The sequence below is a fragment of the Netta rufina genome (genome assembly GCF_964035555.1).
Source record: "Netta rufina genome assembly, chromosome: Z".
NCBI lineage: Eukaryota > Metazoa > Chordata > Aves > Anseriformes > Anatidae > Netta > Netta rufina.
The window spans coordinates 33,493,509-33,515,688 of record NC_140126.1 but is presented as its reverse complement, the minus strand read 5'-3'; the positions used below and the strand labels follow the sequence as shown (position 1 = coordinate 33,515,688).

General features: G+C 37.5%; 1 protein-coding gene across 1 annotated transcript in view; it reads left to right on the top strand.

Moving 5' to 3' along the window:
• Positions 1 to 22,180, top strand: part of PCSK5 (proprotein convertase subtilisin/kexin type 5) — a gene marked incomplete at both ends in the record, with an annotated part of 228,492 nt that overhangs the window by 162,899 nt on the left and 43,413 nt on the right. Inside the window, 7 exons of the mRNA XM_084305562.1 lie at positions 476 to 578; positions 1,142 to 1,335; positions 2,821 to 2,905; positions 5,470 to 5,567; positions 6,107 to 6,236; positions 7,347 to 7,462; positions 21,996 to 22,098. Of these exons, the coding sequence (XP_084161688.1) occupies positions 476 to 578; positions 1,142 to 1,335; positions 2,821 to 2,905; positions 5,470 to 5,567; positions 6,107 to 6,236; positions 7,347 to 7,462; positions 21,996 to 22,098 (829 nt within the window). The remainder of the gene's footprint in view (positions 1 to 475; positions 579 to 1,141; positions 1,336 to 2,820; positions 2,906 to 5,469; positions 5,568 to 6,106; positions 6,237 to 7,346; positions 7,463 to 21,995; positions 22,099 to 22,180) is intronic.

The window sequence follows — 22,180 nt, the reverse complement described above, 5'->3', positions numbered from 1 at the left end:
TGGGTTGTGGCAGGCACCAGGACCATTTGCCCATTTGATAACCAAAGTAACTGCTGATTACATTGACCTACTTGTGATAAGTGAAGTTGCTAATCATTCCTTATTATGAATTCCAGAGGCCTTTCAACATTTCTAAATAAAATTCAAAATGATTTGTTATGCATTAGGAAGTCATCTGTTTGGATCCTGAAATAGTATCTGGTAGATTCTACAGAGGATGCCACACTTGCTAAAAATTGTAAATCACTGTGAAAAAATACTGAAGCAAGGATTTGCAAAGGTGTTCAAATGCTAAAAAACTTCTCTTTTCAGTTGAGCCAAATTACTACACAGGCCTAAGATCAAACAGGAAAACACAATAATTGTATTCTGTGTTAAAATATTGTTTTAAGTGGTCCTAAGTATTAAATGAGAAGTTTTAATTCCCACCCTGTATTTTGTGTGTGTGGGGGGGTCCTGTTTGTTTTTTTTACAGGTCCATGCAATGCAGAATGCAGTAAAGTAGGGTGTGATGGGCCAGGACCAGATCATTGCACTGACTGTCTGCACTACTACTACAAATCCAAGAACAATACACGGTAAGACCAAAAGAAAAAATCTTCACAGATTCATCAGTAAGTATATTAACTTCTTTTCCTCATCTCTTTGCTGCAGTCATGGATTATTTATTTTCCTCTGAATTTGACAAATTTTCTCAGGAGTTGGAAAAAAAAAAAAAGAGCTAATCAGAATTTCAAGTACAGCATTCAAACAAGATTCCCTGATTATTTCCCCATCTCTTGATATTTTTTCATAAGAGGCTATATATATATATATATATATGTGTGTGTATAACTGTGATAGCTACTACAGCTTCAGTGATTCAGTTTGAACAAGATAGAAAGATGTATAGATGGTCAAAACTGATACTGTATGACTGTCTGACAAGGCATTTGCCAGTGAGATAGCATATGCTGTAGGAAAAAAAATGCTGAGGCAGCCTGATGCAATGCTTTGGAGGGTTACATGATCATTAGAAAATACGTGATCTTTAGAAAAGTATCAATGCTGAGAAATATTTCTGCTTTGCAGTCATGGTCCAGGAATGTGGTGGCAGGTTATATCATTAACGACTCTGCCTTCTCTTCCCTGCTTTCTGCAGGATCTGTGTTTCGACCTGCCCACCTGGTCACTACAATGCAGACAAGAAACGCTGTAAAAAATGCTCACCCAATTGTGAAACCTGTGTTGGAGGCCACAGTGACCAGTGCATGACCTGTAAATCTGGCTACTACCTGAATGAAGTAACCAATAGCTGCATTACCAACTGCCCCGATGGGTTTTACCTGGATAAGAGTTAGTATTTCTTATTGTTTCTTTATTGTGGGCTACAGAATTTGATCTGGGGAGGTAGCTGGAAAACTTATAAGCAGGAAAATATGTTGAATGCATCTAACTTTTATCCTATTTCTCTTACTAAATTGTTGCTAAGTGTCATTAAGAATCTTCCCAAAAATCAACCTAGGAATCTTTCTTGATTTTAAAAATCATGTTTAGAGGAAGGATGTCATTTCTGCTTGTGGCTGGGAGTAACTAGCAGAATGATGGCAGTTCAAGAGCAAAGTCAGCTGCAGTACTGAGAAGGTTATCAACTACTCCAGAAAAGACAGGCATCATCTAGATCATGAACATGAGGCATTCCCATTTCCCATTCTCCCACATTTGGATGCTGTGACACCATGTAGAAGAGGCAGCTGAGAAGTTAACCATTGTCACTGAATTGGAGCTCCGATGAAATTAGTCTTCTGGGATGTGAAATGTAATTGCAATTAGCATTTCTGACAGGCTTGAGTACCTGCAATGATGTGATGACCCAAGAGGAATAATTCCCTGACAGATACCTAGCTTCCATTTCCTTCTGCGGTTGCCATACCTAATTTCTAGTTTTGGGTAGCAAAAATACTTAGACTTAGTTCAAATGTGTTTAAACTGCACTGACTTCATTTGGGTTTAAACACATGCTTAGAAGACAAATATGTGCTCAAAGATCTTTGTTCGACTAGATACTTAACCTTTTGCTACCTGCATCATGAACATGTGTGTTCATTTTTGATAATTAGTAAAAGTGGGTACTACTTCAATTTTTCCATTTTTCACTGTGTGAGAACTACAGTGAATGGAATTCCCTTCCACCCATTCGAGAAAAGTAGATGAAAATGTAAAATTAAGGGGGAATGTTGTTTTTTTTTTTTTATTAGAGAGGAACATAGCACTGCATCTCAAAAGGGCAGGTCTGAAGAGAGAAAGAGACATCTCTTAAAGTAGGGAACTCTTGAGATGTGAAGACAAGTGTCAGTAACTTATATCTCAACTTTCTTATGATCAGAAGTTTTTGTGCAGGTGTGTCCTTGAACACCAAATCAGGTAAGACATGACAGACTGTTTGCATGGAAGGCATAGGAAGTAAATTGCAGGATAGTTTCTGGAACATATGGCAGTCATTACTGCTTGACCCTGCTGTATGAAAAGAGGATTTAAATCCATATTAAAATAGTGAATTTAAATATCAAATGTTTAAAAAGAGTTTTGAACAACCTCAAAGCATGCTATTTCTGTAACGGCACAACTATAATGTCAAATGTTTAAAAATAAATTAAACCATTTGATGTCTGATGGAGAAAGCTAATGACAGGCAGAATTCGCCATTTTAGTCTAGCTAGCTGCTTCTGTTCTGGATGTCAAGCTACAAAACAGTAAGTCATGTTATACATGTATGTCCATATAATTTTATTAAATATAACTGACCAGGGTTTTCTGGGCTGTTTTCTTTTTTCTTTGTAGATAAGATTGTTTGCCGAAAATGTAGTGAAAACTGTAAGACATGTGTTGAATTCCAAATCTGCACAGAATGCAAACATGGCCTAAGGTAAGGAAATTATGGATATCACTAAACACAATAGCTGAAGAATTCTGTGGGTATGCAATGAAGTACATCAGATAGCTGTTTAACCTTGAGTGGCCCTTATTTAATGTGTTCCATTGCTGTTTAGGCAGTAATACAGTATTTTTTTATGCTACTGTATGGTGGTTTGGCCAACAATGGCTTTTTAGAAAACCTTTCATTTCAGGTAAAATAAAAGTCACAGTTGTGTGGAAAGCTGCCTTTTTTTTTTTCTTTCTTTCTTTTTTTTTTTTTTTCTGACCTACAGTGTGGCAGTCAAGGATTATTTTAGAGGTAGACCTGATAAACCATATTAATCTTTCAGATTCGTTCTGGTGATACTTAGAAACTATTTTCTTATCTTTATTGTGTTTCTTCATACATCCAGTCATTCACTTATCTCAAGTACCTCAGGCTCAATTCTATTACAATGTAGTGTGCACATTATTTTGAACAGCAGTGGATATTTTTGTTTCATAGGAGGACTTAATCATTTCTGAAATTGATAGGTAGAACCCACAAAGCATCAGTACACATTTCAAGCTCCTTTATGAACAACCTTTTGATCCAAGCAGCTAAGGTCAAAAATCCTTCAAAATTCATGAAGGAGTGTATGCTGGCTTTATGCCACAAAAAAATATGAAGTCAATATTCAGTATCTGTAGGGGTTCTTCTTTCAGAATACAGTATTCTGAAAGTATTTTAACACTGAGCTTTTACATTTTGTCAAAGTGGATTTTTGTCTTTCAGGTAGTATAAGCTGAAAGTTGTTTTTTTGCAGGGCATCAAGAGCTAGATTCCCTTACATTTTGTAAAGGAATTCTCATTTCTGCGTATTTATATTGCATTTATATTTTTCAAGTGCTTGCACAATTGTTATTACAAATATCTAATTTTTAAAAAACAAAACAAAACAAAAACAGACCCTTTGAAGAGGAAGTGTGATCTAGTGGGAAGGAAGGCATGGGACTGAATATGAACATTTCACTCTTTGTGAAATATGAGTATCTGCTTCCATTTTAAAAAGTAATTAAATTTGCAGTCTATGTGAAGAGTTTGGAGAATTTTAACAGAACCAACATGGCCTTCTGTGTATCAGTGAAATTAAATTAGTAAAGTAGCAGTTCAAAAGTTCCTATAATTGTCAAATACGTCAGAAGAGCCATAATAGTGACCATATAGGACATAGTCTCCGTAGAAAAACTATGTCTCGTTTTCTGTATTTCTCAGGAACTAACTTTACATACTTCCATGTCCATTAACGTCAGCTTGTAGCACCACGGAAGAAGCAGACAAATCTATTCTGTGTGACAAAAGAAGAAAAAACAAAAATTAAAACAAACAAACATATTTCATGTTTTCTTGGGCAATATTAGCAAGCTCAGACTGGTTTTTGGTAACATTTCCAAAGAACACCATCTGTGTGGGCGTGAAAAGTAAGTGGAGTCTTGAGACCCAGAACATGCACTTCATATTCCTGTTGTTCAAAATTTCCTGCATTTTCTTGGCAGAGTTGTATCTATAGGCAGGATGTATCTATGGCTGGGACTTGGAAGACATTGATTCCACTTCTGATTCTGCTGTTGACCCATTAACTAAACTCAGGCAAATGATTAGTTTTCCCATTTGTAAAAACATGATAATGCCTTGTAAAGCACTTTAAGGTATGCGGATGAGGAAAAATAGTAATAAAGGAGGTGTAACATTTGTTGAATTTCTAATTTATTTTTTTCTAAACTGGGATCATAGACACTCCAAAAGTTCCTGCAGTGCCCAGCACACAAAACTTTTGTTTTATCCTATCTATAAAACAGCATTAGCTCTCACATAAGGTGATAATCCCTAGAGCTGAAGAGCATTTTTAGAGAAAGAGCTCAATTTGGTGAAAGGTGAGATTCCACATAAGATGGCAAAGATGGCAGAGAAGTCCTACCTTTAAACAAACAAACAAAACAAAACAAAACAAAACAAAAAAAAAACTGTTACTCAGTACCTTATGCTCCTCAAAAGTACCTGCAGACAGAATACCTCCATCTGTAATCAAGACAAATCACCCATGCCATGCATAACTGCTATTCTGTTAGGAGATTTTAAAGGAAACTGCTATGGCAGAAAGAGGTGGTGATTTCATTGTTTGAGAATCTATTCTTGGTATCAGGATATACTGCTGGTCTTTCAAACAAAGTATGAGGTCTTGTTAACGAGTCCCTTAGCATTTTTTTAATGCAGTGGTGCTGACCCTGTGTCAAATGACTCTGGCATCTTTCATATTTTACTGTCCTCTACTACTTGGTAGTATTTACAATGAGTTTGTAAACAGCATCTGTGTTTCACCATAGATGAAACTGCATTTCATTCCCACTTGATGTGATTGCTGTCTCTAAATTTACACAAATATGACCAGTGAAGGAAGCCAATGAATCCTAATCTATGAGTTGCACTTTCATTACAAGAGAACTAGTGGTTTGTGAATGACCTTTTTGTCTTTTGTTGCTGTTATCTGCTCAGACATCGTGCTTTCTTTTTTTTTTTTTTCCTTTTTACAATAGTTTGCACGGCACCAGATGTGCTATCCGCTGTGAAGATGGAAAATACCATAATGGTAGGGAATGTGAACCATGTCACCGCTCCTGTGCAACATGTGCAGGTATCTGACTGGCATCTGCATTGTTTTCCTTTCCTCTCTAATTTTAGCTCCGATTTTATCTTTTCATTTTTACTACATTCTAGTTACAATATAATGTGCCTGCTGACATATAATTTCTTAATTCTTTTGATAGTTCTTTAATATATCTTAAATATGGCAGACTTGTTTCAGCTAACATGAAAACCTAATTGAAGGTGTGCATAAATTCTTTTTTTTTTTTTTTCCCTGTAATAATGCTCATTCTAATTTCCGGTAATGCCTTCCATTTTCTTTCTGGATTGGAAGAATGATTGGATAGATTTTATGGCATGTATGGAACTACCAACATACATTTCTTTCAGAAAAAGAAATACTGCAATTATGTAATGTGTTTTCTTCTAAACATACACCTATATTGTTTGATGTTACTCTTTGAAAGAAAGGCAAGTAAAACATGGTCTCTAAAATTAAGATAAGGTTTTGCTACAGAAAGAGTTGGTGTCTGTTACACAATAGGAGGAACTAACCGCTAATATAGTGTGTTTTCTCTGCTGTTTAAGGTGGTGGAGTAGACGCTTGTATAAACTGCACACAGGGCTATTTTATGGAAGATGGGAGATGTGTGCAGTCCTGCAGTACTGGTTACTATCTTGATCACTCTACTGAAAGTGGATACAAAAGCTGCAAACGGTATGATCTGTGGCTAATATGTCTGATGTTCAGTAGTATGTTAGCTATTACTGTGTTGAGAATACATTTCACAGAATCGCAGAATATCCTGAGTTGGAAGGGACACACAAGGATCATCAAGTCCAGAGAAAGATAATACTTATGAGAACAGAAAACACTGCTGACTTCAAAAAAAACAGGAAAAATGTGCTTTATACTAAGCAAATAAGTAAAATGTTTGTTTGTTTTTTAAATTTTAAGTTATATTCATGCAGATCATCTGAAAATATTTTTCTAGTAAACATACATGTTCTTCAATTTAAAAAGCCTATAGTGAGAATCTGAGTAGATATGCACAGAAATGTAGAATTTACAAATCTGGCAGAGGATCTATGTTTCCCAACAAGTCAAAAAAAAAAAAAAAAAAGTGAATCTATGATTGTTTAATATCAGGTTAATTACTATTCATAAGGAGCATTTCAGTTCTTCAGCTGTATAGACATAAACATGACATAAATATATTAACAGACTTACTGTCCAGCATAGATCATCTGAGTGTACCAATAGGTAGATAAGCCTTGGAGAAGTTAGTGCTGTGCAAAGAGGGGACATACTTTTCTATTTCATTCTTTGTTAAACAAATACCACTCGTTGCCCTTTGGAATTGTTTATTATTGACTCACATTGAGTTCAGCACAGGAAGGGAATCACCATGTGTTACAGTTTTCCAGTCTTCCACACACACAAAAAAAGCAATCGATTCAGCCAAAAGGGTGATGAAATGACTGGGGGGCAGGTCAGTCTTTTCCATCCTGTGGCTTTGAGTTCATCCCTTGCTGGTGTATAGATGCACTATCAGCTTAATACTTCAATTGATTACTACTGCATAGTTCCTAAATACTAGATTAACGCAGATATTTAGTTTCAAAAAAATGTGAATAAAAAGTGATTGAAGGACAGAAACAGGACTGACTTGCAGGAGGAGGTTGTGGGGTTTTCTAATTATTACCATTGTTAGAACAGCTGATACGTCTGGAAACAGCAAACAAGCCTTTTGCAGTGCCAAAGCAGCCTCCTGGGAACTCTTGTACTTGGTGAGGCCATAAGGCCAACCATAACACTGTCTTTCAGATGTGATGCCAGCTGTTTGGACTGCAGTGGTCAAGGAGACAGAAACTGTACGATCTGTCCAAGCGGCTATAACCTAGACTCTGGTGTCTGTGTAGTGGGAACAGTCTGCAAGGATGGTGAGTGCAATTCTCTCAAAAGATCTGTTTTACTGTTGGTGCTTCGTTAACATTTATTGGGATGGTCTGGTCTCTTCATTTGTCAAATTCTCAGTTTGAGGTCTACACTACTTTTTACTTCTTTCAGTCTTGCAAAAAGGAGAAAGCCACATAAGTGCGCATTAATAGGATTAGTCACATACACACCTGAATTTTCCTAAAATAGTTTTCCCCCCTGGCAGCAACCTACTTTTGCTTCCTTTTCTGTTTTTCAAAAGATATTGCTTTCAAAAAAAAATTTATATGAGGACCCTAGCGTACTGTCAATAGAATCACATTTATTTATTTCACCACTTTAAACCATGAAAATGCTGGTAAGTATAAAGGATCTTAAGTACCTGTAGTGTTACTTGAATTATGTGAAAGGGCAATGAGAAAAAGAAGAACAGAAGGCACCAATTTTTAATGGAGACCTGAACTTCCTCCAAGCTCTCCGAGGCAATGAAGGTATCATTCTTACTGCATGATTGGCTTTATTATTCACTAATAGTCATTCCTTTCAAAAGTCAAAATTACAGAGACACTGAGATAGCATCATGCTTCTCTTAAAATACTACTATGTGAATTACTTGTAAATAACAACCGAACAAGTGCTACCCAAGAGGAAAATCACACCAGAACAAAGTCCAGTGTTAAGCAGCGTGAAAGATACCTGATATAAGTGCAGTAATACATGCATATACATATGCAGACAGTTTGGTCATTATTACGGTAGGGAAAATCCGTCCTCATTTGTCCACATGCAGCTTCAGCTGGATACACACATACAGTTGCCCAGGTCTGGGGACACCCTGCCTCAGTCCTGTCTCCCTGGTTCTTCTGAGTGCAGTTGCCATGACAAGGCAACACATGGGCATGTGGGCCATGAGGCAATTGCAGTGCGTCCTGCTGGATCCCACCACATGGTGTGTGCTCTCCACAGCCCAGGGTAGCCAAGGAAAGTATAGAAGTCTTTCCTTCTGTTATGTTACCAAGCATGGTGAGCCTCATTTCACTGCCTGACCATCAACACTGGGGACGTGTCTAACTCACTCTGCAGGATTTGCGTTTCTGTTGAAAATGTTTATTCTTTTTCCATGGTTTGACTGTTTTATTCTTTTGATTCATGAAAATCAAGAACAAATTCCTTTGCTGTAAATATCACTGTTTTCTAATTATTCTCTTTCTAATCTTTTTTTCCTTTTCACAAATGGATACCAATCATTCCCTGTTGGACCACACAATATCTCTTCCTGAAAAAAAAATGCTGTTGACTGAAATTCCTTCTGATGGACCAAATTTCCTACTTGTTACCTGCTCCTGAATGGTCTCTTCAACCAAATCTGCCTGTCTGACCAATTAAACTTCCCTCCATTGTACACACCATGCTCTCCAAACCTTCAACTTCCCCTTCTTCTCTTGCTGCTGCCCTCCGGAAGCCACGGAAGAGTCCTGGGCCGAGGGAGGATTCTGTATGCTGGTGAAAAAGAACAATCTCTGCCAGCGGAAAGTGCTCCAGCAACTGTGTTGCAGAACATGTACGCACAAGGGGTGAACTGACACCTCCCAGAGTCCTCCTGCTCCTGTAGACTTATAGATTAATCCGTATTATTGAAAAAGGAAAAAAGAAAAAAAAAAAAAAAAAAAAGCCACCTCTCTCTCTCTCCCCCTTCTTTGTGTGGGGAGATGGTGAACTGTTTGTTGGAACTTAAATGGAAAAACTACAACACGCCTACCTTTCATAACTGGGTGTTTAGAGCTGAGCATCCAGAATCACAGAGTCAGTATTGTGTGACCAAAGCATTTGATGCCAAAATTAACGTTTAACTCATGATTTGATTTCCTGTCAACCTTAGAATTATTCCTGTTTTTTGAAGGTCCTTTTTCTTCCAGTTTTTTTTCCTGCTTGTTTCCCCTTCAAGGTTTAGAGTGGTTCAAGAACACACACGTTTACACGGATTAAAACTAAACAACACGAAAAATGTTTGCATTAGTCTTTGTTGTGCTATGTGAATTGACAGGGGGAACTTCAGGAAATGAGTCCCTAAGGGAATCAGAAACATCGTCAGCTGCAGGACTAAGTTCTGTCCCTTTTGTACCAGTATTTAAAAAAGAAAAGTGATCATTTCTGCACACATTTCTTTCCTACTTCCTCTGCTGTGTGCTGTTTTTTGTATCACATGCAGTGTGTATATATGTTTTGCCCAAAGTGGTTTTTTTGGTCATATAGATCTCATTTTTAGACAGCTAGCTTATTAACAGATATGCTAGGATTTTTATTTTATTTTTTTAAATTGTAAAAGCTATTTCAAATAAACTTAAAAAAAACTTTGTTCCTGTTGTGAACAAGTTTGGAAGATACTACTCTTGGTTTGTGTAAGCAAGAGTAATGTATACGTGGAAATCAAAACATTGCTAACATGTAAGGAGTAGTCATAAATTATTGTTGTCTTGTAATGTTCACCAAAAAGGGGATATTATCATGCAGATATGTGGGGATATTTCATGGTGCCCATACAGAAATGCCAGTGTGACTGTATGTGACAGAACGTGTTTACAGGACTGGATTTATAATTGAGCATGTAACACTGTGCCAAATACATCTCCAGGGGTAATTACATATAGGGCAATAAATCAACTGTTTTCTTGATGTAACAATCGTGTCTTGATGGGCCTGAATCTGCTTTTAACTGCTCACAGTACAAATTTCAGCAGGAATAATCCTGCTGAGGCCAATAGAGTTACCTCATTGTAAAACCATCCTGGGTGGTAAGAGAAATGGGCCTCTCTTCTCTCTTTACCCAGGTACACAGCTGTCAGTACAAATTTCTGTTTAATATCTATTCATCAGCTTCACTTAGCATGCTGTTTGGAAGCCATTAATTTTAACGAAAAATAGTAAATTGAACTTTGAAGATACTGTTTTGGGGGGAAAATACTTAAAACGTGCAAAGTGTCTCTCTGTTTTCTTTCCAGGACACACAAGTAGAAAATGTATTGCAGGTGTTTAAGCATGTAAATGTTAGAAAATAAAGAGAACCTCCTTTCTAAATACCAAAATGATTGTGGAAGTTTTACAAATTATGGATACAAATCTATAGAAATAATATGCCCACTTTTCCAGAGAGCAGATAAACTATTGCAACCGATGTCTGGTTCTGTATGACAGGGGGCCTGTGAAGCTCCTTTGGTGCCCATCACAGATTTCCTGCTAAACATGCAAAGTTATAAGAATTTAATATGTGCTAGTTTAACTACTAGTCTGTTACTGCCTCATTTCTCAATATAACATTTTTAACTAGAACATAATGCTTTCAAAGTTTAAGTTAATATTATATATATATTATATATAAATATATATTCATAATTGAGATTTAATTATGTAATGGATTGTAAAGAGTTTGTTTGGATACTTACAAATGCCTCTAACACTATTATAGAGAAAAAATTAATATCTGTTTTCTTTAAAAAAAAAAAAAACTGACACATTGTTATATCCAAATTCATTTTTACTGAAAAAAAAATACTGTACATGTGTAAAATGTTCAGTTGTTATTTGTAAAATAGGGTAGTTCTGTTGTAATTGATATCGGCCAAAATCAATGTTATTCCATATTTTATTTTTTCTATTAAATTAACCTAAATTCATGTTCCTTTGGTCTGGAAAAACATGTTGGTAATCTATATGTAAAATATCTCTGTTGAAGGGCACAGGTAGCTTTATCCTATAGATACTACATGCAAGTCATCGAAACAAATTGGGGGAGGGTAAGGGTGTCTCATTTTTTTGTGGATTTTTTTTTAAGTGATGAAATTTACGAAAGCATAAATGTCTGGTTTCTGTGGGAGGACACCTTTTGTGTATTATCAGTTCAGCCATGTCCAAACCCTGATGGGCAATAGTGCTGGCTTCCTCCTCCCCATAAGAGTTTGTCTCATGCATTCTTTGGATTAAAAAGCTGCATGCATAAATACCTTTTGACTCAGAAGGCTTAGGAGGAGTGTAGTAGTTTTATGGTTGTTCATGACCATTTGCACAGTGCAGTACTAATGCATGTTTATATGCTAATACTCACATTCTGCACACCTCAGGTAACAACCCTGGTCTACCACTTAAGAGCAGCAGGCTATCTCTCCATTCCATTAAACTGAGAGGGCTTCCTGTAGTCTTAGCTGTGATCCCTGCAGGATCAGATCTTCCACTGACATTAGCTGATGATTTCACTCATTTTTCACTTAGTCCTACAACCTAAGTGGAGAACAAAATGGCAACTCATCCTCAGAATTTGTATATTCAGAAGATCTAAGCATGTTCACTGAGGACATGTAAAGAAGATCCTGAAAAAAAACATTTTTTAGCCATTGGCTTTCAGCCTCAAATATCTCAGTATCACCAACTTGGTTTCAAAATATGGATTTAGGTCATCAGTCTCCCAGTTTTCCTGTCATTTTTTGGACAGCACCTGTTCAGCAATAGTTTCATTAAGCCACACTGGGAAAAAAGGTTGGCTTAACCCTTACACCAATGCTCTATGAAGAGCTGCTTCTTTCAGGTGCCATCCCACCTTCATATTCAAACTGGCATGAGAAATTCAAGCAATCACAATGTCAAGGCTTCATCTTCTTTGAATGGGAAACATACAAAGAGTACATCCATTACAGCTCTGGCCAAATAAATCTGTCCTAGAGTGTGTACATCTAAATGTTGGTCTGTGAAGCCTCACAGAAAAGCAAGCCTGGGACAGAGTTTTAGATTGAAAATGAGAAGTTTCTGGTGTCAGTTCAGACTTTTTGAACATTTTTATTTCTTGATGCATTGACAGCAGTGGCCAGATGCAGAATTAGTAAACAGTACTATAGTTAGTCCTTGCACAAGAGGCTCACTGCAGCAATGGGATTGTGGTTGAAGGAAGCTAGTATGTCCCCACCTGCAGAATTATCTTAGGTAATTGATCTCTGATCAATGCTGAGTATACTTGACAGTATTTGGACATATTTGGAGTATTCATTACTTCACACCTTGTTGTTAGCATGCAGAACAGATATGAACCTTGTTAGGAAGACCTGCTATGCTTGAAGAAAATGCAACTTTTCATCCTGTATGAAAGGACACTTGATGATGTCAGTCCAGATCTGTTCATTGATTTCTGCCTTATTTATAACACAAGTCAAAAAAATAAATAAATGACATTTTTAAAGTTAATCTTCTTGTTAAGGCATGTCACTTCCATGGCAAATTATTTGCCTGTTCATGTATGTTCAGAATAATTCTTATTAATCATTGATTTAAAAGTGAAATGAATACCCCGACAGACCTCTTCCTTACTAAAAGTCTCAGAGGCAATGGCAGCTGTGGGTCAAAAAAATCTCATGCATCAGCTAACACTATTTTTAACCAGAAAGAAGGTTAGCATGCCATAGACAAGCAGAGTATCTGCTAAAGTCTGTTGTATGAATGCACCATTTTGTAAGTGGAGGATGCATTTCTCTTTCTGTAAGTGGGCCATATGCCTTTCTAGCTGCTGCTGTCCATCTCAATCATACACTAGTGTTGTGGGATCAGCAAATCAGAGACACACCAGGTTGTGTCAGTGGAAACTATGCTTCTGACCAGTAGCTTCTGTGGCTCTTGGATTAGACCCCATCTACCCACACACCAATCTCCACTGGTATATCTCATCTCTTTCTGGGAGGCTTTGCAAGCTCCCTCATTGTGGAGAACACAGTTTTCTAATAGAGACTTCCCTATGAGACTATTTGGACTACAAGCTTCCAATGTCCTTGTGAAATTCTGAGCAAACCCTGTTACTGAATATATGGTACAATACCAAGGCTGCTGCTTGTTGTCAGGTAATGATAAGAGGCATGACCCTATAACCCTTTAAGATGAGTAAAGCTATATGCAGAGATACTAGAGCAACTTCATTCCTAAATAGAACTTGCAACTGGTGATAGCCAAGTTAATTCTCTTAGTAGCCACATTGCAACCAGACTGAGTATTACCTATATCAGTGGCCACTTTAGGTAACTACCTGCCACTTAAAAAAAAAAAAAAAAAAAAAAAAAAAAAAAAGTTGATGAACTGAATGACTTTAAGAAGACCTGTTATAAATTCAAGATTCCTGTAAAGACATTTAAGTGACAGCTTGTATGATTCAATGTTTTCAATCTGCAGTGCAACTCATGGAACAGTAACTTGTCTTTGATCCATTACCATGCCTTATATTTATATTGCATATGCCATTGTCATGTCATTGGTTAAGAATGAATCAAGAAAAGTTCTGTCATTAAATGTTTGTGCAAAATATTTTAAGCAAGCATTAAAAAAGTTTTACAACATACAAAAAATGTCCTAGTTGAGTTACATCAAAAAGAAACTGAACCCAACATGAACTTACATGAAAATTTTCAGAATCTGCAGTTTCAATATATGATAACTAAGGATGAAAAAGTATGAATGCTTTGTTTAACAGAGGGCAATTTTTTTTGATGTAAATTTTTTATTTACTTGTCTTAAATCATTATGGAAGATTCCAATTTTGTTTAAACTGATTATCTGATTATTTATTACCATAACTCATGACAGTGTTTTGGGGCTTTAATCCTCCTCTTAGTCCACTAGCAAGGACTAAAGAACTATATGTAGCAACACAGTGTCCTTGAGATCAAATTCAAGCTATAGAGTTTAGTATTGCATACAACCTGTGGCAGTGCAATCAACACCTGCACTCCTTCTGTTGGTTGCACACTGGTGAGCCAAGAGGATTCAAACTTACTGTGGTCTGGGGACATTTCTGCAAAATTTCAGAGCAGAGTAATACAGGGTCTCACTGAAATCCTCAGGATAAAAACATATAATGGCAGGAAGGCTGTAAGCATTTAGAAAAACAAAAACAAAAACTTTTTCAGTAAGCAACAAATTGAGCCTGTCCATGCAACCCAAAGGCTGGTTTTTGTCATATCTCTTTTCTTCTGAGCAGCTCATGCATTTGTTGCAAAAAAAATGGGCAAGGCACAGCTTTGAATGCCCCTTATACAATCATTTATTTATCACTGTTTCTCAGTGTTTGGGGATGGATTTGTTGAAGGTCTTCTGGGAAAACAACATCAATTTTCAAAGCAAATAATACCATCCCATCACAAAACACAGTGGACGTCTTTGCTTTATGGTGTTACGAAAATAGCTGGTTAAGTACCCATTTTGCCAATCAGCCTGGGGAGGAGAAGCTAGAACATTGCCAGGATGTGAATATTTATTTACCCAAGGAGAATTAATGGCTCCATCACACAAACTCAATAAAAGCACTGAATGTTCACTCAAGCTTGACAAGTGTGATTTAGTTAATAATATCCATCTCTTCCATTTACAATTGTCCCTATCCTGTCCACTGCCCTGCTCCCGGTGGGTGCAGATGCTCTTTGAGCTGTAGGTCAGAAGGTCTCCAAGTCCCCACACTTTGCACTGCTGTCAGCCCCAGTGCTTGTGATCATGTTCTCGTGCCAATGATCAAAAGAGAAAAATAACTCGTAATACTCATTCCCAAAATAAAGGCCCTTTTCCTACAAGCAAGGACATATCGAAGGTGTATAAATGCTGCTCTTACTGGGTCTACCTCCAGCAGAGCCTCCCTGAACGCTTTCAGTCCCAAGGGGGGTCAAGGAGCTCACGTAGCTAAAAGGTGCTACAAAGCCTCTTTCCAGCTGTACTTGAATAATAGGAGCTGTCTCAACTGCCCGTTTCTGCACCTTCAGCAAAGAATATGTATTTATTAAAGGGAATATCCTGGACTGTTTGCTTGGGAAATCATCAGAAGTGATTACCTTTTAGGTATTTCTGCAGTGTCTATAGTGGAGGCTAGGAATGAGGGGGGACTTTAAGCAAGAGGATGATCTGGATAAGCTGGACTAATGGGCTGAGACCAACTGTATGAAGTTCAACAAGGCCAAGTGCCATGTCCTGCACCTGGGGCACAACAACCCCAAGCAGGGCTACAGGCTGGAAGATGAGTGGTTAGAAAGCTGCCTGGCAGGGAAGGACATGGGAGTATTGGTTGATAGTCGGCTGAATATGAGCCAGCAGCATGCTCAGATGGCCAAGAAGGCCAAGAGCATCCTGGCTTGCATAAGAAATAGTGTGGGCAGCAAGTCTAGGGAAGTGATTGTCCCCCTGCAGGGCTCTGGTGAGGCCACATCTCAAGTATTGTGTTCAGTTTTGGGCCCCTCACTACAAGGACATCAAGGTGCTTGAGCAAGTGCAGAGAAGGACAACAAAGCTGGTGAGGGGTCTGAAGAACAAGTCTTATGAGAAGCGTCTGGGGAAGCTGTGATTTTTCAGCCTGGAGAAGAGGAGGCTCAGGGGCGACCTTATTGCTCTCTAAAAGGAGGCTGTAGCGACGTGGGATTGGTCTATTCTCCCATATGTCTGGTGACAGGACAAGGGGGAATGGGCCCCCTTGCACCAGGGGAGGTTTAGGTTGGATATTAGGAAGAACTTCTTTACTGAAAGGGTTGCTTGGCATTGGAATGGGCTGCCCAGGGAAGTGGTGGAGTCACCATCCCTGGAGGTCTTTAAAACACATTTAGATGTAGAGTTTAATGATATGCTTTAGTGGAGGACTTGTTAGTGTTAGGTCAGAGGTAGGACTCGGTGATCTTGGAGGTGTCTTCCAACCTAGATGATTCTGTGAAAACTATCACACTGAAAAGTTGCTTTGCAGAACTAGGAGGTAGTACACTGATCCTGCTCAGTATTTGTGGATACCTACCTTTAGCAGGAAGAGAAAAGCAAAGTAGAAAACAAAGTAGAATAGAATGTGAAATTGATTACCAGTATGAATCTATTTTGTTATGTCCTGTTGGGGCAAGAGTTTCCCTGCTAAAATCTGCCCAGTTATTTCAGCAGATCATGTCCCAGTTAAGTTTAGGATCTCCAGTAAAGGGTTGCTCTATTTAAGATGGATACAACAACTTAAATACAGCCCTGAGATGTTCTTCTGTTTCCTCCATGGGCTTATGTCTATCTGCAGAAATCCTGTGGTCAGGGAAGGCTTTGTTTATACCAATTAAGTACAGCTCACTGTAAAACATAAGAGACAGACACCATGCTGCTACTGTTGCCTCTGGATTATAAAGAGTTTTCTTCAAGCATTGAAAGATCCTGTGTTTAATTGTACATTCAACATATGTAAATGTGTACAGATGCAAATAACACCACCTTTACTTAATGATCCAGTCAGCCTTTCTTTTCCATACTCCACAAGACACAATCTGGATTTCCAACACATAATTTCCAGCAAGATTACATAAATTTCAGTGAGATTTGAGTGTCTCCATTTCCCTGCCATTTTGGACATTCTTGGCTACTGAGCTTCACAAAAAAATAGGAATCTGAAGCTCCAGAAATGGAGAGGCTAAGCAGATTCTTTACCCATGTAGTTCTGAAATTTTGAGAGATAGACACGGTGTTTCCCCCTCCTTCAAGAAATAAGAAGGGTACAGAGCACAATATTAGCAATAAGGACAGCGACTGCTACGTTTCCCTTCCCACCTTCTCATGAGGCTGTCAAATTTCAGGCTGCAAGTGAACAGCAGAATAACCTACCAGGCTCTGACCTTTGTGCTTAAACAGGCAAGGGGGAAACCCTGATCCTGGCCAGCTTATGCTTCCAGTCATCCACATTATTAGCACAAAAGGAGATTTAAAGCAGATTTTTAAAACAAGGAAAACATCTTTCTGGACTCCGTTTACACCTGCACAGTACCACTTAGGGCTCTGGCTCTTCAATGGGCTTCTAACAACCATTGTATAAGTAGAAATATATATATATACATAGAATATACAATATACATATATACATAGAAATGAGGGAAGAAACTCACACACCAAAAATAAAAAGACAAAAATTCCCTTCGTGTCAACAAACAGGGCACCTTTGTTTGATGTAAATGTTTTTATTCAATAGGGAAAAGAATAGAGGGCTGTGCAAGATAATGCAGTTGATAAAGGCAGTAGCATCTCACAATTAAAACTAACCTCAGGCTCTATGTGATCTCAGTTAATTCAGAAACAAAGGGCTCTTTCATCCTAAAATTATTATATCTTACTCTGCTCCACACACTGCTGTTCATGGAGAATATCCTCATCCCTTTCCAAGGTTCTGCCTCATCCCTTGGCACAAGGGGTCTGCAGTGGCTGAGGAGCCTGCATCTTAACCTCATCTTTCATGTTCATCACTTTTGAAGAGAAGACTTCCATCCCAAATCCCTCTCAACATCTTGGTTCATATCACATCAATATTCATGAAGGATCTCCCCTTTGTCCCTTTGTCACCCAAACAGGGAGACAGGGATGTGGTCACTGTGTAAAATGACTGACTGGAAGCTTATAATTAACATGAGGCTGAAGCTAGACAAATCAGAACTGGAAAGCAGGCTCAAGTTTCATATGCTTACCCAAAATTGTGTCAAGGGGTGGGGTAGGGGGAAAAGTGTAGGAAATACCACAATCCCACAATCTCTGTGCTCAGAAATTTTCAAGGTGAAGACAAGATTCCTTTCAGGGAGCAGTAACTTATCAAATATTAAGTCTTTGGGCTCAGATGAGAGGTAACTCCAAGAGGAATCCTCAGCATGAAGTTTAATGGTTTGTTACACACAGGTTAGTCTAAGTGGACTTAAGCTTCATGGATAGACTTTTCTTTAACAAAATTCAAGGAGCTAGTCCCATCTTCCAGCCAAAAAAAATGTGTCAAAGCTGAATATGGGAAAAGCAGAACTCTTCCAAACACTGAATTTTCTAGGCTGATCAGTGAAAAATGGTTATGATGAGTGTTTCTTTATCAGCTGGGTGAAACTTTTGTAACCTGTAAGATCGCATACAAGCAATACAAGTGATACAAAGCCTAAGTACAAAATCTATATACAAGGTTCTGTGAAAGTAAACAAGCAAAAGGAGGAAATAAGGTCATTTTTTTGGATGGTTACACAAAAATGTCACTAGTAATGCTTAAGAAGATAACCTGTGAATGTTTTTTAAATGAGAGATATTGCAAAGATATTCACACCCTCATCCAACTGCCCTACTGAAACACCATGTGCTGTGAATAAATGGCAGATTTTGGAAATCAGGAGGGAAATAGAGTCAAGATAAGGGCCATGTCCTTAATACTGCTTATGCAGTATTTAACCAGGTTTTAGTTTGCTGTTACACCATTAACCTGACTCGATGAGTTTACTGCAATTCATTTTTTTCTGCCTCTTTAATGGGTATATGTCTTGCCCCATTTTAAAACACACCTATCAACAGATAAGAACTTGTTTTAAGTATAGGTTGTTGTATGAAGTTAAAAGCACAGCCTACAACTTGACATGACCCTGATGAAGAGACAATGCTAGAAACACAAGAAATTGTAAACAAAAGTCTTCCAATTATGAGGTATTAAGTATGTTAACACTTCATTCCCTTATTTTTTAAACAATGTGACAACCATTTTTAAGCAAGGTGACAAAGTAACAGAAATGACAAACGGGGGAAAATTAAATCTAGGAAGGCCCAAAGTAATTGACTGGTATTGCTTGAATTAAGGCAGAGCTGGGGTGCTTTGGCAGTGGTATTCTCCATTTCTGTACACTGTGCAGATAAAGAAATTTAATACAGAAGAAAGAAAAAAAAAAGAGAGTCAAGGTTTGGTAAGTGGTATTATCTTGCAAGAAATACATAGCCCACAAGAAATCTGGCAAACAGTTAAACCACCCTGTGGAATAGTTTAAAATTTTTCTCTAAAGCTGCATTTCTGTCTTAACTCCTTGAATATCTACCCCTCCCCCCCTCACCCAAAAGGAAAAAATAAATAAAAGAAAGAAAAAAGGAAAAAAGGATATTCTGTTAACATTTATTGGCAGATCTACAGCTTTAGATGTGACTTGCAATTCAGAGGGCCTAATATGTAAGCAATTTCTGATGTGCATTCCTATAATTGTATGCTTTGAAATGCTTCGACTGAGACAATAGAGTCAGCAGAGAGCTGGTCTTCCTGGCACTATTCCAAGGCAGCTGAAATGAATTACAGCACTTCCAATGAAAGAAGTAACGAAGAAATAACAGAAACCTTTTAAAACTCAGCACTTTTACCTTGTGGGAAGGGTATGAAAGGGGATAGCCAGGGTGTGTGAATTAATATCTCAGGTCCCACGGAAAAGCATACAGGCAAATAAAATGAAGGTAGTAAGGACGGAAGAAACAAAATGCTTTTATTACAAATATTGGAAAGTAATATGAGAGAAGTAAGTATTTAATAATGTTGCAAGGACAGATCTCCTAGTTATGTAGAGGCAGTAGTATAAAACACCAAGCCACCAAACCTGCAAACAGAAGATTTTCCAAATACTGCATTTTTTCATGGTGGTGCATTGTCTAGCAAAAAACATGTAAGAAAGAAATTGAGACTTAGGAAGTTGGCAATTTTTCTGTTGTAACGAGTATCAAATTATATTATACATGTAAAATCTCATAAAGACATTTGAGATTATGGTCCACGTTACACCCTCTGAATACAAATCAAAAAGTGTAAAGAGTCCTACACTAAGAAAAAATAACAATGGCCCGAAGATCTATTAGGCAGCAAGCCACAGCTTTTTTTCTAAGAGGTAAGGATTATAAATACTCATAGTGGTAGTACATGACCTCTTCCGCTGTCTGTCTCTTTCTGACATTGTGTTATTATCCTATCGACTGGAGCAGATAATCAAATTTGCAGTGTGGGTGGCTCCTATTATCAGCAGAAATAATAAAGTTTATATGTTTGTCTGATGCACAAATTTACATTAAAAAAAAAAAAAAAAAAAAAAAAAAGAGTTACAAATATCTCTGTTTCTCTCATCTCAAGAGACTGATCATTTTCTCCTAGCTCTGGATTTCTTGCTGGTTAGAAACAACACCAGACCAGCCTCTGAGGAGCACTATTTTGTTGATTCATGTGGGTCTATGGCTCATTTTTGAACTTTTTCCTTACTCCATGGGACATACAATCCTTTACAAAATTAAAATTACATCTGTACCTACAATTTGGGTACCTCAGCTTTGGCCCATGGTTAGCTGGATACTCCTGTTTTAGCATGCTTTGCATTTGTAACTATACCACTCCCTATACCACTATAACCACTATAATTATATAACTATATATGCTATATATAATATAGCTTATATTTCCTACCAGGTACTTCAAATATTACAAATTCTGTTAAAAGAAACATGGATATAGAAAAGACAAGGGACAGAGAGCATAATAGGGATTTTTTAGACAATGTTTCATTCCTACATTGTTTAATCCAGCAGCACTTTCTCAGACAATGCTCTTGCTCTTCAATGCAAAAACATCATTGCAACTGTGAGCCAAAACCAAGTCACTACATATTTGTGTTTTGACTTCTAAAATTCAATGTGTGTGCCAAAACTGAATTTCCAACACACGTGAAAAGAGTTTCTAGATATGAGAAATTGCAAGGTTTATGTATTACACAGGACTTTCTGTCAAACTTCTTCCATTATGTAAGAATGAAGGAACAGCCAGTTCTATCAACTGTATAGATGCAATTAGAATAAATTTTCCCATAACAAACTGACATAAACCACAAAACTTCTTGATAAACCCATTTAGTGTTCTCACACTGTGTTGCACGCAGATCTAGTATTCATGCTAATTACTAAATGAATATCTCAGCTCTTAGAAGTAGGAAAAGTTTAGCTTACCATTTTGTAACAGTGTTTCAAAGAATATTCATTAAATAAACAGCAGACTTTGCACTTCAGCTCCATAGTATTTTTATGGTATTCATGATTATGAAGTGTTTATATCTACATCTCAGATTTTAGACAATCACTCAATAATTCTTCCTCAAGTACAAGAGGACACTTGGTCCCCAAATTTTTACTCAGTTTAAAGAAGAACCCCAGTCTTTTAGAAGTGGGTTATTGCAGTAGCAGCATGAGAGGGAGACAAAGGTGCTACAGCTAGAGATGTGGGGAGCACTAACATGTCTCTGACCTATGGAGGCTCACTCAAGTCCTTCTCCACACATAACACAAGTCACATCCATGAGAGTATACCCTTTATATTAAAGCTTATAATCAGGAGCACATTGCACCTGCAGCAAGGGAAACTAGGTAACAAATGCTCCTACATAAGATTATTATTGATGCAAAAGTAATAGCCTCAACCCAAACATCACCACCTGTCAGGTTCATATGGAAAATAAAATTAAAAATAAAAACAAGCAGTCCTAAATAAATTAGGACTACAAACTACTAAATCTGAATATCCTGGTATACCAAAGGAGCAAGTATTTGTTTTCTTGACACTTTGTGGAAATGTGCTCATTTCAATAATTCAAAACAGGTCTAATTCCTTTTACTCATTGAGTTTACCAACATGGATTAGTACTTTGTTTTTGTGTGTTTGTTTGTTTGTTTAGTGTAAGATGTTGAGCTGAAATAAGTAATCTTTTTTTTTTCTACCAGATGAATATCTTGATGACTCTCGAGAATGTCAGTTGTGTGACACATTCTGTGACAAGTGCACTGGACCTGAGCCCAACAACTGCATCAGCTGCCCAAGCACAAGGTATGTGTCTTCTAGCATCATACAACACAAAGACATCACTTTAGCACTATCTTTCAGAGTCAAATGAAGAGACAAGTGATGA